Genomic DNA, 18,238 nt, shown 5'->3' with positions numbered 1-18,238 from the left:
ACAAGGAAGGGTTTGGCAAGTTTTCCTGTAATATTGTTTATTCAAGGCTGTTAACAAACAACTTTGCCTACCATATTATTTACAGAAAGCAAAAAGCTTCTGAGGTTCCTGGGTTGCCCTCTCCCAAGGGAAGCAGGAGCTGGCAGCATTGCTATTCAAATTTCTCATCACATGCTGCAGTCTCAGAAGGTAGAAATGCATATGAGGTGTTTTGCTGAAAAAAAATTACAGCAGATTAACATTTCTTCTTCCACATAATACACAGTGTCAACAGGGAATCCCTCCTGAAAATGATTCAATTGGAAAGGCACAGACTGTTTGAATTGGATAGGCCTGTAAAAATACCTTGCTGGCAGAAGGATTTCTGTAACTTATATGTCAGTGCTTTCTAGACACAAATAACATTCTTAGGTGCCAATTTTGTTAGCGTGTGTGTGATTTTTAGTAAAGAAAATGTTAACACTGGCAAAATTCTGAATTTTCTATGTCAGGTCCCACATTTCTATGGTCCCAGTGATGGCAAATATGAATAAATGATGAAATGCAACACCTGCCCTATAGCAAGCCACTCTGAATTCTCCAAGGATGATTAATTTTGACAAAATACTACTCACAATACTATTCACAGCTTCACTATTCCCTTGTCTCAGAAGAAATTTAGAAAAGCTTAGCTCAGTTCCTGGAAACATCTGTCTGTTCACGTTTAAAAGATAAATAAATAAAAAGAAACATAACTCCAATCTGTCCAATCTGGAATGGTTTGCCAGCCAAGATATTACTGATTGTCTCCCATGAAGCAAAGTGGTGAGCATTAAGGAAAGACATCAAGATCCTTTTATATAAAATCCATGTGAGGCAATAGTTGTAGGGTGTTTGATTTCATCATCCCTGTCTGTTCTCATAGTAACCCCAGCAAATTGGGCAGGAATCCATATCTGGGAACTAAATTCACACTTCACAGGCTTTCTGAACCACATACCCAAGTTGCCGCCTTCTGGGAAGGTTTACACATTGCTACCCTCGCATCGCAGCAGAGCTACATAGGCACATGCATGGGATGTGGCTGTGCCAGTGTGCGAAGGTGTCTGCAAGTCTCTCCCATGCACCAGTTTCTCCTGTACGTGGGCAGGAGAAAGGACATGGATATATTAGGGCAAGTCCAGAGGAGGGCCACAAAGATAATCAAAAGGCTGGAGCACCTCTCTTTTGAAGACAGGCTGAGGGAGTTGGGGTTGTTCGGCCTGAAGAAGGGAAGGCTTCGGGGAGATCTTACAGCGGCCTGCCATTGCCTAAAGGGGGCCTACAGGAAAGCTGGGGAGGGACTCTGTGTCAGGGAGTGTAGTGACAGGACAAGGAGGAATGGCTTTAAACTAAAAGAAAGGAGATTTAGATTAGATATAAGGAAGAAATTCTTCACTCAGAGGGTGGTGAGGCACTGGCACAGGCTGCCCAGAGAAGCTGTGGATGCCCCATCCCTGGAGGTGCTCAAGGCCAGGCTGGATGGGGCTTTGGGCAGCCTGGGCTGGTGGGAGGTGTCCCTGCTCATGGCAGGGGGTTGGAACTGGGTGGTCTTTAAGGCCCCTTCCAACCCAAATAATTCAGTGGTTCTATATGTGCTGAGTCCAGGACCATGTCAGGACTGTCAGGAAGCACAGAAATGCCTGTCCAGCCCTTCCCTCTGCCCGTCCATCACAGGGGAACGACATGAACCCAGCCCAGTTGCAGGGCCTGGGAGTGCAAATTTAAAAATCTTTTTTACAGTTAAGGTTTTCAGTGATTGAAAAGGTTTATGTATCTCCTTAGAAAACAAGTGTATGTAAGTAGTGTTATTGCAAAAGGGTTTTACAAAATATTTTGGTTTTAAGAACATTTTAATCAATATAATCTTTATTATTTTCTGATTTCCTAAAAAAATTCATTTACTTTATGGACATTTTATGTTTTCTACATGTATTTATTCAGCCAGTTGATCATATCCTTTCTTCCTTCCTCAATATAAGGTTTATCCTGAGGATTGATATTTTCTTTTTTACGGTGTACAAAACCATGAGTCTGTCCAGGGTAAATTTTAACTTCATAATCAACTTTACAGTTTTGTTTAAGCTTCTGCTCCAGATCGGTGACCTGTAACACAGAACATATCATCTTTACAGATCTCAAATTAACGTTTTTTTTCCCTCTTGCCTCTCTCCTCCTAGCAACTCCCACATACAGAACAACTGTATTTTGCAACAGAAACAGAAAACATTTTTTAGTGTCACTGTAAAACTTTGGGGATAAACAACACAAATTTACATAGAACTACAGTAAAGAGGAAGAAAAGTGAAATTCATTTTCTAGTTTCTCCTAAGTAAATACCAGATTACAAAACAAGGATGGAAAGCATGCAAAGATAAATATCTCTGATGGGAAACTCACTTGCTCTAGTGGGATGAAATCGTCATTTTCAGCAAAAATGAAGAAGGTGGGGTGGAGCAAATTGGATCCGTTGTCAAAGAACCTGATCACTCCTATGGAAAAAGCAGAGGCATATGAAATGATTCATGTTAGTTAAAGTGGTTAAACCACTATTAAAGACATACAATCACAGTGAATGCCATGACCTGGTGGCCTGCTGCCCGTGTAGACCCCAGCACAGCTGACTCATCAGTGAAGGTCCCTGTACTCTGGCAGAAGGATAGCAAAACATTGCGGAATATCACTATTCTTTTCCTGTGAGCCCAACAGCAGAATAGAGTACAGACACGTATTTCAAACAGATTTTCCAAATATTGAAAAGCAGACAGTGGGCAGCATCCTGCCTGAAGACTTATGGAAACGGAGGTAGGCAAGATCCTGAGGCAAAGACCCACCTCACAGTAGCTGCTGGATCCTAACAGGTATGAAAGATATGTACAGAAACTATTTTGTTGTCACCAGCCAAGAGGAATCTGAGACATGGTGAGGCCCTTAGTGTTCCTTGTACTCTGTGGTGCACAGAAGCAATCCTGGCCGTGCCACTCGAATCCTGCTGTTCAGGATTGTTTCTGTGCAAGAATGTGGGTGCATAAAGACAAATTGTGCAAAGATTTTTTGAAATCATATCACCTTCTCCCATAAGATGTCACGTTAAGATTCGTTACAGTAATGCTCCTCCAGGATAGCTCCTGCTCTGATCATGTTCTCTCACAACATAACAGACCTTTGACACTTACCATAGAGGGACACCCCCGTCTTTAAATGAGGATTTTTCAGCATCAGATGTTGTACTGCTGCTCCACCCCAGCAGAACCCAATGGCACCAATCTCCTTCGCGCCACATTGCTCCTTTAGATACTTCAGGACAACATCAACTTCTCTAAAAAAGGTAAATAAAAGTGAATTAAAGCTGGAGCCTGATTCTACAGTGGCTGCGGCTCAGAGGTTGACTGGGCATCGGTCTGCTTGTGGAAGGTAGTGAGCTTTTGCGTCATTTGTGTTTTTTCTCTTTCCTTCACTTATTAAACTGTCTGTATCCCAACCCACAAGTTTTCTCCCTTTTGTTGCTCCTATTCTCCACCTGTCCTGCTTGCAGGGAGTGAGAGAGTGGCTGTGTGTGTGCTTGGCTGCTGGCTGGGGTCAACCCACAATACTCGCTTACAATTATTCATTTCTAAATTATAGGGCAAACTGCAGGTGAGAAGACAGGAGAAAACATGTAAAGTCACTCTTCCCACATTACCATACTTAGAACCTTAAGTGATTTTATAAACAGCAACAAAATTAATGTCACAAGTGGCAATATTTGTCCTATAGGCTAACAAAAAAAAAAAAAAGTTTAAAAGAGACACATCCAGTCGAGAACATCCCATTATCACAACATCCCGTTATCACAAATGTGACTAGAGGTGAAGTGTTCCCAGGGGACACAAATACTTCATGGAATTGTGGCAGCAAGTTTAAAACTGTTGATTCAAAATCAACAATAGTGTTACATAATTAAGCCAGGTCAGATAAAAATGGTTAAAAATATAGCTAGAAAAATGGCAAAGTAGTATTGTTTAAAGTTGCTGGGATCTGATGGGGAGCAGAACAAATGTTCCCCAGTTAAATCACATTTGGTGACTGTGTTTGCACCTTAACAGAAACTCATAGAAGATGTGCCTGCCCACAGGAACTGAATCAAACCAAAATGGAATAAGCCTGCTGTATCCCCTAGCCTTTGTTGGTTCTTTTCTTTTGAGTCATTGATCCCCCTTTTACTCTCTGCACAGGAAAATAGTGGTCACTTTTACTCTTGTTCAAAATCTTCTCCAAAAATCATTCCTCACATAACCTTCAAGCTTAACACTTGAACTGCACAAATTTTTTGTTTCTGGACATCCATCTGTATTTGATCCATTAATAATTTAGGACCCAATCCTGCATCTTTACTGACGCAAAAATTCCTACTAAAGAAGCACATCCACAAGCTGGACCATGAACAACAGTTGTACTTGTCTATTTTGCTGGCCTGTCGAGTTTTCAGCCAATCATCGAAAGAAGCCCAGTCATTTGAAGGTTTCCACCCTTCTTGTCCCACAAAAAAATCCGGGCAGATTGCTCTGTAAGAAAAATAAAAACATTTTATGCCCAAGAAATAACAGTGAGAAAGGATTGAAGGGAAGTCTGTGTGTATTACAAAAAATTCATTTTGTTGAGTACACATAGAATTTAATCTCCTTCAAAGCATTTTACATGCAACCCTCATTATTTTTCCGTGTCTGATAAATACAGTTAGCTAACTTCCAGATATTTTTTCATTTTTAAAATTCATTAATTAATCTGTCTTTTTTTTTTTTTAATTGCAATTGAAAAACCTTAGTGGTTTCCTACCAAATTAGAAATAAAAGAAAACCTACAATTTACACAGTCCATACATTTGGGCAAGAAGGAATGCTAGCCCAGTAATACAGGGAAGTGGATATACAATACTCCTTTCACATATCTGAGACCTTATTTCTTTCTCTGGCACAAGCTGGTACGGTTCACTTCCACAGAATTACTTTCAGCTTGCCTGGAATTTTTGCCATAGCAGTGAACTTGCGAACGTGCTATGTAAGGGAGGAGGATGCAGCTGTTTCATGCTCACAGAGCCATTACAGAAACCCAACTAAAGATGCAGAATAAGACTTTCTCCATTTCCCCCTTGCCTTCTTTACTTGTCTACTACCTCGTTATGGTGGGACTGCTCGACAATGATGCTTTAACAACAGGAAACTCTTTATAGAAGCCTATAAATGAAGCCTATGAAATTGTTCATGTTTGTATGGTTTACAAAAAAAAAAAAAAAGGAAACGGAAGACATTTGCAAAAGAGTAGGATTTCTTACATGTATCCATTGGCTGTTAGCATATCAGCCATGTATCTCGTGTTTGGGAGTTGCCATCCAAATATATCATGAATCACGATCACAGCTTTGTCTGTGCTGGCAGAGGGTTTGGAAACATAAGCCCTGATGTGCTCAATTTGTACTTCCTGCCCACGGCCGCCGTAGTCAAACCTGTCTCCAATGTCACACGGGCAGGGCCTCAATTCGTTAGCCATGTGTGATATCGCCCTGGGAAGAACAGAAAACATTCAGGTGTGAATATCACAGCACACCACACTGGAAAAGATCGAAACACAGAGGTATCATAGACTGTTGAATTTTTGAATCAGTACACTTACCGATCATTGATAGATCAAAAATGCAACATCAGTCAATCAGCACATTGGGACATTTTTTATAACAACCTTGTTGGTTGTCTTATAAACTCTTATCTTATAAAGTTGCTTATCTTATAAACTCTTCTGCGGGGACCTGGCACATAACTAGGGCTTGTGTGCCCTACAATAATACAGGAAAAGTAAAGAACAACCAGCCATGCAACCATCATAAATTAATTAAATAGTGATGAAGCCAGCTCTTTTCATCATGTATATGTCCCTGCCAGGAATGCATTCTTTGTTATAGACTGTAAAGGCTTAATACAGGACTTTGCATTTTGGAAATAATAATAATAATAATAATAATAATAATCAAGCAAAAAAAAAAACACACTTGTGTAGGAAGACATAATTACACCTTGATTAATTGTGGCATTTTCCTTGAGGATTAAATTTCCTATAGCAGACATTTTCAGTGTCAAGAAATCCTTTTTCTAAACCAGCATTAGCCTCAGATATGGCAGATTTTGAAGGAGGATGCTTAAAGAAGTTGTCAGAAAAATGTACTGATCAGTGGAAGCCAGAGTATAAAATTCTTAATATTAAAAAAAAAAAAAATACATTCAAACTCCAAGATAGAAAAACAAGAAAAATGAATGCAAGGAAAAATCCATGAGTTAAGCCAAACGTTTTATGAACAAGGTAACAGTAGGGTACGGTTAAATTATTACAAACGATTGCTTAGGTGAAAATAAACAAGTTATTCACAAAGGTCAAAAACCACCAACAGAGACTAATACAGGTTGGTGTAGATCCTTACACTCTCAAGTTAATGATTTTATGCCACTGACCTTAGATTAACCAACTGGGTGGACTGACTTCATATTACTGCAAAAAGACTCAAATAACTTACCTGAATATGCACAGGGCATCTCCAAGTTATTCAAGAATGTGGGGAGAATTTAGGTAAAGCTTCGCCTAAACTTTCTCCAGACAAACTGCAAAGGCCTGTGAGCACTGTCTAAGAAAACTCTGCCTAGTACAGAAGCAGGGATGTTCAATATTGACTGCGCCAATTGTGCTCACAGAGAGAAACGGGAAAAACAGGTACTAAACGGTCCCTGAACTGGCATGACTTCAATAGTTGCAGCACTAAAGGGACAGCTGCAGGAGAACCAACCAACAAACAACCTTACAGCCAGGAGATTTGCACAGATTTCCAGGGACCAAGATGTTCCAGATTTACAAGGTTAGGTTTTCACAGATGAAAATTTCAAAACAAGCTGTATCTTATTTGAAAGCTGTATTGACTTTAGGCACACATATATACAAATCCTCAACTTTTTTCTTTTTTTTTAATAAGCCACACCCACCTATGTTTTTTTCATATGCTGTAGTCTCATATAAAGGACTCCTCATTTAAAATAAATCTACAGGGAAAAATGAATTAATAGACAGAATTTAAGCCAAAATGCAGTTTAAATGTATAGTCAAAAAGAGTTGATAACTGCTTTTCCTTCAAAATTTTTTTTTATTAGACTAAAATCAGAATATATAACAAGTAGATCAATTGAATATTAAAGAAACATGTTTTAAGACCCCAGAAGCACAAATGCTATGCCCCACAGGTCAGCATATGCTTAAAGGATTTAATTGCAAATATTTTGTATTAAGCTGTCTGGTAAAATTTAAAGTAAAATCTAAAATATTGAATATTTAGAGACACGGATATAGCAGCTCAGGAAGCAAGCACCAAACTCAAGCCTATGAGGCAATGTGGAGGCTCATATGGTGTATCAGCCATATAGACTTACAGGCTTTGTAATGTAATCAAAGTGTACCACTGTTTCTACATTTGCTGTAGTATGCACTATATGCAAGTTATATTTCCAATTTCTGAAATTCTACTGAACTATTTCTTAAAGCTTTATCTCCCCCTCCCTTATATAGAATAGATATTGTTCTAGGAGGAGCTGTAAGCCCACATCCATTACTGCACTCTTTCTGCTCTACCATCTCCACCTGCAAGCACTTGCGTATTTGAAGGCCAAACAATAACTTTAGCTTTCAGCAACCTGAACCTACAACTAGAAGAATATGAAGATGTGCTCTGTGGCTCTTTCACTTTCAAGAGGTTCTCCTGAGTCTCCTCTTGAGATGTCTTCCCCATCTTGAGAAGGAAACCAACAGATTTCCGAACTGCCACCTGGAATAATTTGGGAAGAAAGTAGCACCCTGGTACCATTTAAATGAACATGAACTCTTCAAAAAGGCACGCAGATAATGTGCAACACCGAGTTCAGCCTCAGCAGGCACTTGCTGTATGTTTCTTGTGAGGAAAAGCTGTGAAAGTTAAAACCAAAACCAAAAACAAACAAACAAAAAAACACACATACCTGTAGCACAGCCAATGTGTGAGACAGCAGAGCCAAGCCACAAGTGTGCAGCGAGGACAGCGAGCACTGAATGGGATCACGAAGAAAGTGCTAACTCATAAAATGGAAGGGGTGAGTGCAAGGATCAAGTTTCTTCAAATAAGAGTTGCGTAATTTACTGCCTTTATCTGTACATATCACAGAGTCACAAAGCTAGAATTTCACTTTTTTTTTAAGCCTTTAATTTTCTTGTAAGTATAAGCAGGGTGTGCTACTGTGACAAGTCATGCTGTATCTGAATACAAAATGTTCCCTGTAGCTTATACAAAATGGTATTAATATTGGGAGTTCTTCGTAACTTACGAAACATGTTTACTTAGCTGAGCAATTCATTTAATCTTTTTTTTTTTTTTTAAGGGTGTTCCTTTGTTTTCAAAGGTTGGGGTAGTATCACTTTCAAACATTATGCTGGCATTTTTATTTCCTTAGACTACCTATACATTGGTAATAGAGAAATCTGAAGTCATCAGCAGGGTGAGGTAGTGACACAGAGACATCGTTTCAAAGCCCTATACAAGACAGAGCATAGCATAGGAAAAATATTCTCTCTTTCAGCATGAGAACAAATAAAATCTGAAAAAGTAACAGTTGTGTAGATTGCTATACATATAATTATAATAAATGTTTTAAATGCTGATACATTTTTATCGTATCAGGATATGTTATATATTTTTTCCCTTTTGAATTAAAGTGACTGCCTGATCGTTGTATCCCTCCCATTTGGCTTTCTTATCTTCTTTTTGTTGCATAATCGGGTTTATTCTTTAAAGAGCTTTATGTAAAAATAGCAGTGAAAATTCACTGTTTCTTCAAAGGCACATCTGAAAAATAGCACTAAATGCACTTTTGTCCCGTGTTGACAAAGTGACCCGTTTTGCAATTTAGTCCTCACATATAAGCTGTTTGCCCATATTCTAAATAATTTTATCACTATGATTTGTTTACAATTCCTAAATTGAAGTCAAGTGAATTAAAAAAGCCTACCAAAGAATCCCAGAGTGAAGTCATAAGGTTCAAAATCCAATTCTTTTGGTAGTCTTTTTTTTATTAGAGGGGGGGCTTTTCCCACTTGTATATTACAAACTACATAAATTACAAATTACAAAAATTATAGCACATAGGGTTAGATTCTCCACAACTTCAAAGAACAGTAGTAAAATAAATGACAAAAACCGGCAGTTGAAATCATTCATAGAAAAGAGAGACTACAGCAATTCTTCCAGAAACTTCTCTTCACCACGATTGCTTCGCCCCACGCTCACTTCCTTGAGTGACTGTACTGTGCCTGTGGAAACTTTCCTTTATACGTAAGACTATTTTCCATGACCTTAATATTAACATTAAACTTTATAAATTAAACGGGTTTTATTTTGATTTCTTGTTGGTTCTGTGTTCCTTGATAATCCATTCAGATTTTCCCCTTATAACTTTTAATTAGAAGTCAAAATTTAATTCAAAACATTCACAATCTCCGTATGTGCAATTGCTTGCACTTTGTACTATAAACTCCAAATGCCAGATCTTACACGGTGAGTTGCAGTTTTATTGTGAAGACTTGACTGCACTTGTAGTAACTTGCATTTATCCTTTCAACTTCTAACAAATGCAGCATCTCAGTTGTTTTTTATTTCCTTTTGCTTAGTCACAATATTAGTTTTAGAGTACACATGCCATTTAAATATTTATGAATGACAGCCATTCTCTAAATATATGACCTGATCATCCTCTTACACAACAGCTTACTTTCTAATGCTAAGGGAACTCCACTGAATTTAGGGTTGCCTAGGTTTTACACTGAGGTAATTAAGACACACTAGACTTCCAGATCTCTACATCCTTCTCCTGGAAAAAAAAAAAAAAAAAGTATGTGTTATAAGAGCTGTATCACCCAGGCAACAGGTAGATTAATACATTAGGTACAGATGGTATCTTATCAAAAGCAACACTTCAGCAGCAGTCACAGGCCAGAATTAGAGTTCTCCTGGCAAATTCACAGAAGGTAGGTCCATCAGTGGCTGTTCAACACAATGCCCCATCAGGAACATCCAGCACATAAGACCCTAAACTGCTGCCTGCCAGGATGTGGAATGAGAGGAGAATTCCCTAAGCAGCCACTGCTGGCCACCAATGAAGGCTGGGTGCTGAGGTAGATGCAATCTTGAGCTGATGCAACACAGAGATTTTTGCTGTATCATCAATGGAAAAATTACGTAACAAGATACATTGCGCAAAAACATTTAATATTTCTTCTTCAAGCCGTAACCATGGTTTCTAAACCACACAATAATGCCCTGTTTGCCGTTTGTATTATACTTTTGATTTCTGAAGCTGATTAGGAAATTATCTATAGAGTATCACAGGACCTAAGGTAATGTGAGAAAGCAGTACTCCATCTGAATAACCTCAGACTCCAAATTTTGAAAAAAGACATGCACAATAAAGTCACTTGTTAAATAAATACCTGCCACCAGGGTACCAGTCAAAGAAGCCTAGTGTCTCAGAAGTAGTTCCATCAGACAATCCATTTGTGTCCCTAAATTTTGGGCCTGTGATTTATATGGTATTTAGATGAACAGTGGCCATAATATGCAAACATTATTCCACCATTAGTATAAATTATTTCAAGTATTAAGCTAAAACCCAAGGAATTGTAAACCATTTCACAGCATATTAAGACATGACACTGCTAAGTGACATCTGAAACAGCCTCAAAAGAATACAGCATGAACTTATGAGTTAGAGTCTACTGACAAAAATATATATATATATAAATATTGTTTGCTTTTTTTTTAATTTCAACAAGCTCTCCCTCCTAATTTTCTAAAATGTCCTATCAAAAATCTCCACAATATGTTACATGATTATGTTATAAATTAATCGTTTGCTTTTCTATTAAATATATTTATTCAGCCAGTTGATCATATCCTTTCTTTCTTCCTCAATATAAGGCTTATCCTTAGGATTGATATCTTCTCTTCTGTGATGTACAAAACCATGAGTTTGTCCGGGATAAATTTTAACCTGATAATCAGCTTGACAATTTTGCTTTAGCTTCTGCTCCAGTAGGGTGACCTGTAATATAGAGCATAGTCACAGTTACATTAATATAGATATATTCCATGCTGCCAGTCCTTAGTTTATTCATCATTCAACGCCCTGATTTATCACGCAGGCTAGACACTAATAACCAAGCTCCCTATGGGCAAAACAAAAAGTAAAATTATATAAAGAAAAAATACAGTTGCAATAAGGGTCTAGAAAACCTGTTAGAATATAAAGATAGGTACAACAACCTGCAAAGATATAGATACAATAAAAGTACTTCCTACATACACAACATATGAAAATACTAAATAAACTAAAACTGAGTAACAAGCCTCAGTCAGACACCAATGGATGCAATTTGGCTTATCATACATGGTTTATTAGTGTATGTGTCTGGAAAGCTTGAAAAACATTTGTATGTATTGTTTAGAATGACATAAATGAGGGCAAGATATCCCTTTTTTCAAGTTTTAGGAACTTGTGTCACTTTAATGTCACTTCCAAATGTTATATAAACACCAAATTTTTGAGGGACCTCTAGGGAATATGTAGTCCGACCCTTACTGTCAACTACAGCTCGGGGCCTTGTCCAGCTAGGTTTTTAATACCTCCAAGAATGAAAACTTCACAACCTCTCTCGGATTCAAATATTAAAGCACCTTCAGAGGAATTCTTTTTTTCTTATGTTTAAGTGGAATTTCCTGTTTTGCACTTTGTCCCTGTTGCCTCTACTCCTTTCACTGAATACCAATGAAAAAAGTCTGCCTCCATCTTCTTTATTCCCACCTATTTCTCTGTCACTGACGACTTCAAGTAGCGCTTTGAAAACCATGTGCTCTTTTACCTCACTAAGACTTTTAAAATGTGTTTTGTTTTATGGCTAATCAATCATGAGCATGAGAGTTTACCTAACAAATCTTTCTTTCTATACTTCAGACTACGCGTGCAAATGTGAAAAATCCAAGTGGAAATTCCTGCAGACCAGTTCTCCAATTATAAACCTGGACTTGTGCAGCTGATATAAGATATCCTTTTATGGACACGTATGCATGGGAACAAGCACATCATCCTGCATGATGGCCTCACTTCACAGGATATGTGGAGATATCTACACGTAAGGCTTATTAACTATCACAGTGCAGACACTCATTAAGGTTTCACAGAAAATAGTTGCCAGTAATGCTGGGAAGTGGAATGACCAAGTGCTCGTAAATCCCAGACTGAATGTTTCCTCAGCTGCCCTAATTCTATCCTTTGTGTTATATTTCATAATGTTACTTCTAGGGTGTGGGTATGTTTTCATTTTAAAGTCCATCATTCTGTTTAGCACACAAATTTGACTAAGAAAATTTGTAAAGTGAACAGAATTTGTGAATGCTGGATGAGACAAAGAATCACAGAAAAAAATCTCCTTCATTACAGTACTAGAAAATTGATTAATATTAAACATATATTTAATTTCATAAGTATGATCTCCCTAGCATACTGGCTAGAGTAGAGTGTGCAGCAAGAAAAATTGATCCTTTTATCAAAAATTGCATTTAGGCACATATATTTGCACACAAGGGAGAAGAGCTTATGTTGCAAGTGCAACAAAAAATTAATAATTCTCAGTACAGGTGTTTTTCTGTGCAGTTTAAGTGCACCTTTTATATAGAAAGTAATTGCTCATGGGTTTACCTTGTTCCATTTGCTTTACACTAACTTAAAAATAAATTATCAAATGCAGCTAAAAAGAAAAAACGGTCTTCTAAATTACTGTTCCTCATCATATCCTCGACTTTATTTATTCCACTAACTTTACACTTTTATGTATTTTCTTCACTGTGAGGTCTGATAAAATGATCATGTCTAAATTACCCAGAACCAATAGAAAAAAAAAAAAAGAAAAAAAAAAAGAAAAAAAAAAAAGAAAAAAAAAAAGACATTCAGCAAAGGATTGCTCCCTGAATACTCCAAAACTGCAAGAGGATTTTTATAAAACTTTTTTACCTGGGTTATTGGAAATACCTTCACAAAAGAAAGAGACTTCAGGAAAAAAAAAATATATGTATATATATAGTTCTAATTCTTTTTTCTAAGTTATGTAATTCCTTCTATGTCTGCCTCCATTCTTCTGCTTATTTGTTGATTTTTTTTTAATAAGGCTGAGTTTTGGCTTATAATTCAGGAGGAAAAATTAAATGCAGAAATGAAAGAAGACAGAGGTTATTAGCGTACTTGATGAAGGGGAATGAAGTCATCTTTTCAGCAAAAATGAAAAATGTAGGGTTCAGCAGATTGGACACATCAGAATCCTTGATTAGACCTAGAAAACATTAAAAATAAACAAACAAACAAACCTTCAATTGATTTTTAAGTTGAAATTCAGATTCAGCACTCTGTTTATGCAGTGAAAAGTTCTCCTGTCTTATGCAACGTGTACCCGTAAATGTCATTATGTCAGGAGCTTTTTAACAAGCTACTGTAAACATGGCTTCTAGAAGAACACCCTTCTAGATTAAAGCTTTATTTTAGTTTCTTGAGCTACAGATTGAATATCTGAATTCATATGACTTGAAAGATGTTTTCTGTGCATACAACGCAGAGTTACTCTGAACTGACGGGGAAAGTCATGGCTTTAATAAGTAGTCCAAAATTTACATTCTAGGAACATTAGCAAAGAGCAGTTTAGCTAACCCAGCTTCTTGAGCGGAGCATAAAAGGACAACTGATGCTAAAATAACCACAATCTAACTACACAGAGTAGCTAAATCAAAAACAACACTTTCTGTATGTGGGTGAAGTCCTAGCTCTGCAGCATGCAGTTGCAAAGCAGTAGTAAACAGGAAAAGGGAACTGAATTGGGAAGGGGACCCAAGGACATGTATGTCTGTCTAAACCTGAAGTAAAGATGCAGCTCCTACGATTCATTATGAAACTAGGAACAAATTTCCTCACTACCATCTTCCTTGCATAATATCCTTCCTACTTTGCTCAAAATATCTGTCATCATCAACTGAAAACCTAATTTGAAGAAATAATGCTAGATCAAGTACCTAAACTATACAATACACATACGCATGTGTACCTGCTTGTATTACATCCTTGAATTTACCTACCATAGAGAGATACACCAGCCCTTAATTTGGGGTATGTCAGCATCATGTGATGTACAGCAACACCACCCCAGCAAAAACCGATGACCCCTAAACTCTTAGCACCACACTGTTCCTTTAGATATTTCAGAATAGCATCAGCTTCTCTGGAACATATAAACAAATGCAAATTAAGCACACATAGTAAAATCAATATTGGAAAATATGAAAAGAAAATATAAGTATGCATATGTGTCCCTCTACTGTGTTGCTACTATATTTATTTTTTTCATAAACTTTAAATAAACCATTATTTCAGGCAAGTATTATGGCTTGCTAATCTGAAATCATCAAAGATAGGAAAAACAAATGGAATCAAATAAAACCACAACATGGATAACATACATCAAAGGAAAGCTAAAGGGATGGAAAGCAGATGATTGTTTAAACACCTACCTAAGAGGTAAAAATGCTTAAAGCTCTCTGAAAAGTTGGATGATTTTTTGTTTTGTAAATGTAGACACAAAGAAGTAGTAACAACCTCTCCAGAGAACACTATTCATTAGACAGTCAATATGTTGACAATAACTGTAATTTAGCCTCTGAGACACTTGCTGCAGGAAAGTCAACATAACAAACATGGAAGATGTTTCAAGGATTTATAGTGTCAGTTGAAATTCACCTGGCCCAGATGCTGTATTCTGGAAGCATCCATTTACCCCTGAAGAACCCCGAAGACCCCTGTCACCATGCAGAGGCACTAAAGAGAAAGTATCGGTGGGAGAGAGGTAACAGTTAAGTGTTTTATATCACCTCAAGAACTATATTTTCAGCCCCACATATACTACCTTATCTGTCGTCCCACCATCACCACATACACATACGCAAATTAAGTGCCAAAAATTTTTCTTCACTGTAGCTGACATTTAAAACATGTGAATTGCCTGTAAGAAATGCCAGGCAGAGCCCAACCCTTCCTTCCCGTTCCAGCAGAGAGGGGACAGATTCCAAACTAAGAAGTTTCCACAACAACTGAGACAGGAGCTCTCTGGATGTGATTCAATTATGTCTCCCATAACCTTCTCACCAAATACCTAAGCCCAGCAACCTTTAATGTAGCTACTCCCCACAGAACAAGAAAGAGATTTGCTCTCCGAGTAAGTTAATTAGTTTGATTTCTAATTAGTCTGGCCCCTTCACAGTATTGTCTTGCCAACAGCTGCCTTCTGTGTTACTAAGGCAGTACGGCACCTCTGATAGAGACAGAAGGTCTTTGATGATAAATGCTTGAGCAGCGTTGCACATGTGCAAGGAATGGACATGATCTCTTCAGGGGCAGCACACTTTACACCCTAATATTAACAAATTGAAATCAAACACCAGGTTAATTCCAGGCTAACTGGAAGCCAGGGCAGGTCACAGATCGCTGTTTAAGCAGCGTTCCTCGAGGACTGCTACAGGTGTTAAGCACTAGCTTCTGTTTCACAGTGGTCCCACTGTGAATTTCTTCACTGAGGTGACATGAGAGTTGTCTGTCGTAAGAACAGTTAAATGGCTGTGGGGTACTATCCCTACTATCCCTCCCTGTGTTTAAAGGTTTAAAGATTCTAGCCAATGTGATATGCAGTTCCCTGACACCTTACTTGTTTATTTTTCTGGGATCTTGAGCTTTCAGACAATCATCAAGGTTGGACCAGTCATCGGAAGGCTTCCAAGCTTCTTTTCCTGCAAAAATGTTTGGGCAGATGGCTCTGCACATGCAGACACACATAAACAAAATCAAAATTAAATAAATTCATCAACCCTGAGACTTTCTGGCCCTTTATACAACAAAAAGCTTCTACCCAAGCAAAATATAGTTTTTATTTCTTTTCCCCAAGAAAGTCATGTTTTTAAATACTATTGTTAACTGCTCTACAAAAATGCCTATATGCTTTACAAAACATTTCTAAGTATATATATAAGATTTTTTCAATGTTTCATTGTGAAATGATCAAACAGGGTCCTGATTACAATTTTTGATTTTGCATACAGCGTTCATTTATACCATTTAACATAAATCCATCATTAATGCATTCAAATTAAACAAAAGCAGCTAGAGAAAATAGTTATTTACTACAGAGCACATCATGAGGCTTGCTTATGAGCTAGAAAAAAATGATGGACTGAGTGCTTTACTGCAGACATCATTTAGTGACTGGAAAAAGAGACATAGAGTAAGATCCCACTCAGTACTGAAGAGCTCCTGCATCACAAGAGTAGCTAAACCCTGGCTCACGATGACCTGGGATGTGCCGCATGACCAGCAGAAGAGTCAGGGCCATGCATTCACTAGAAGGAAACAAACAGGGACTCCTCTGGCTGCCATCATTAGGTCACCCTTAGATACTGCTGTGTGCTCTCCCCAGCCCAGCCCACAGGGCAGCAATGGGATCCCTGGGAAACCAGTTATCTTTCACTTATTAAATGCCTTTGTCTCCTTTGTCTTCTAATGGTAGAAAATAAAGAGTGGGATTTCTTGCAGAAAACATTTCTTACATGTATCCATTAGCTGCAACTATATCAGCCATGTGTCTCATGTTTGGGAGTTGCCATCCAAATATGTCTTGAATCACAGTCACAGCGTTGTCCATGCTGGCAAGGGGTTTGCAAACATATGCCTTGATGTGCTCAACTTGTACTTCTTGCCCACAACACTCATAGTCAAATCTGTCTCCAGTATCACATGGGAAGGGCCTCAATTCATTAGCCATCTGGAAATCTGCAGGAAAGCAAGCAGGACAAACAGTAATGTCATTTATTTGCATCAGTAACTATGATTATAGGTCATAATCTTCATGCAGTCCCCACATACCCCTAGTAAAAAGCACTTTGTACCACAAGGTTAGAAGTGAAAGCTCGAGGCAGCTTGTAAAGCAGCTCCTGGCATCGGCCCTCTTTGGTTGCCATTCATGAATCCCAGTCAGTCAGCATAACCGTGGTGTGCAATAAGCTCAGAAGAAGGGCTCATGTCAATCCATCATTCCTAGCTTTCTGCTTGGAGCAATCCAATTTGTGCTAGCTACATTTCCATGTGAGCTCCCAACAAACCATCCCGCTCTTGTGGTCTCCCACCTCCTCCTGACGGCCTGGCACCTGGTCGTCTTTTGCTGTTACTCCTGTGAAACTCCACTGTCAGCAAGCCGCTCTTCTGACTACTTCTCCCTTGCAGTTTTCATTGTGCGTCCCCTTTCTCTTCCTTTATGGGGAATCTAAGACTGCAGCTGCTTACATGCACTCTGCTGGTCCCTTAGTATCACCTGTTGAGCACAGCCCTTTCCCAGAGAACTCATCGTTAAATGGCATCTCTACAAGCTCCCAAAATCCAACTCAGAGAAGGTAAATCAGCAGGGGTTTCTCTGCACACTCTGTAATCTGAACTAGAATGGTAAGAGGAATATAGGGATGTACACCAGGGTTGTTTATGAGTACATCATAGATACCTAACTTTTCTAGAGGTGTACATTTTAAAGGACAAAATGGAAGCTACTTTATTTCTCCTCAAGTGAAGAGAGGTTTCCAAACAGTTTATAGCCTCAGAGGTTTTCTCAGAAGAATCCCTCAAGCTCATTTTAATGTCTTATTCCTTTCAACAGGAGATAGACCACTGTAGGATCTTGTGTTTAAAAAACCCAGCTAACTTCTGGTGCTCTCTACTCTCCTCCTTCCACCACGCAGTAGGTGGTTATACACAGCCTTTTTTTTAGCCCATATTGAGAAGCTGTTTAACCTGATACTGTTGCCACTCTTAACAAATCAAAATGGCAATGGTTGCTTATTAACAAGGGATAGTCTCTCTTCCCATGTAAATGAATCTACTGGAATAATATTCCTTGGTCTGGCTGGTCTCATTGCTAAAGTGAAATCCAGTGTGCTGGCAATAAAAATCAAATGTGCTCTTCAACATTAACTATGTTTGCTAGGAATGTATCTTAATCATTTATCCCCTTCTGGATTTTCTAATTAATTCTAGCAGATGTCAGCTAAGACCTTCAA

The 18,238-nt window shown here is 38.2% G+C and overlaps 2 protein-coding genes across 6 annotated transcripts; both read right to left on the bottom strand.

The window, feature by feature from the left end:
- Window positions 1–1,869: 1,869 nt before the first annotated feature.
- Window positions 1,870–9,911, bottom strand: LOC308191272 (carboxymethylenebutenolidase homolog). Of its 5 annotated transcripts, none has more exons than XM_080583562.1 (7): window positions 9,825–9,911; window positions 8,043–8,108; window positions 5,330–5,557; window positions 4,455–4,562; window positions 3,195–3,337; window positions 2,419–2,510; window positions 1,870–2,124 (listed from the first exon to the last, which is right to left on the bottom strand). In XM_080583562.1, exons 3-7 carry the CDS (start codon window positions 5,542–5,544, stop codon window positions 1,945–1,947), a joined length of 738 nt encoding a protein of 245 aa, XP_080439688.1. In that variant the 5' UTR covers window positions 5,545–5,557; window positions 8,043–8,108; window positions 9,825–9,911; the 3' UTR covers window positions 1,870–1,944. The 5 variants fall into 5 exon arrangements, with proteins under 5 accessions (XP_080439688.1, XP_080439687.1, XP_080439685.1 ...); XM_080583561.1 differs by having other exon boundaries at window positions 8,043–8,132; window positions 9,825–9,841; XM_080583559.1 differs by lacking the exon at window positions 9,825–9,911 and adding an exon at window positions 9,608–9,782 and having other exon boundaries at window positions 8,043–8,132.
- Window positions 9,912–10,454: 543 nt separating this feature from the next.
- Window positions 10,455–17,045, bottom strand: LOC308191274 (carboxymethylenebutenolidase homolog). The gene is given in 6 exon segments (XM_080583565.1): window positions 10,455–11,153; window positions 13,347–13,375; window positions 13,378–13,434; window positions 14,228–14,370; window positions 15,847–15,954; window positions 16,742–17,045. Coding segments are annotated over 6 exon segments (786 nt in total). The 5' UTR covers window positions 17,011–17,045; the 3' UTR covers window positions 10,455–10,973.
- Window positions 17,046–18,238: the final 1,193 nt, after the last annotated feature.

Source organism: Anser brachyrhynchus (assembly GCF_964034855.1).
Source record: "Anser brachyrhynchus genome assembly, chromosome: 2".
In the NCBI taxonomy this organism is placed as follows: Eukaryota; Metazoa; Chordata; class Aves; order Anseriformes; family Anatidae; genus Anser; species Anser brachyrhynchus.
This window is presented reverse-complemented; position numbering and strand designations above follow the sequence as displayed.

What these genes read in the sequence shown, in the direction of transcription:
- LOC308191272 (XM_080583559.1), bottom strand. Translation starts at nt 9,693, where the DNA reads ATGCTGCATTTGTTAGAAGTTGAAAGGATAAATGCAAGTTACTACAAG. An exon ending in CTAACAGCCAATGGATACAT is followed by an intron (nt 4,563 to 5,329) that starts GTAAGAAATCCT and finishes TTTTTCTTACAG; the next exon opens with AGCAATCTGCCCGGATTTTT. An exon ending in GACGGGGGTGTCCCTCTATG is followed by an intron (nt 2,511 to 3,194) that starts GTAAGTGTCAAA and finishes CTTTTTCCATAG; the next exon opens with GAGTGATCAGGTTCTTTGAC.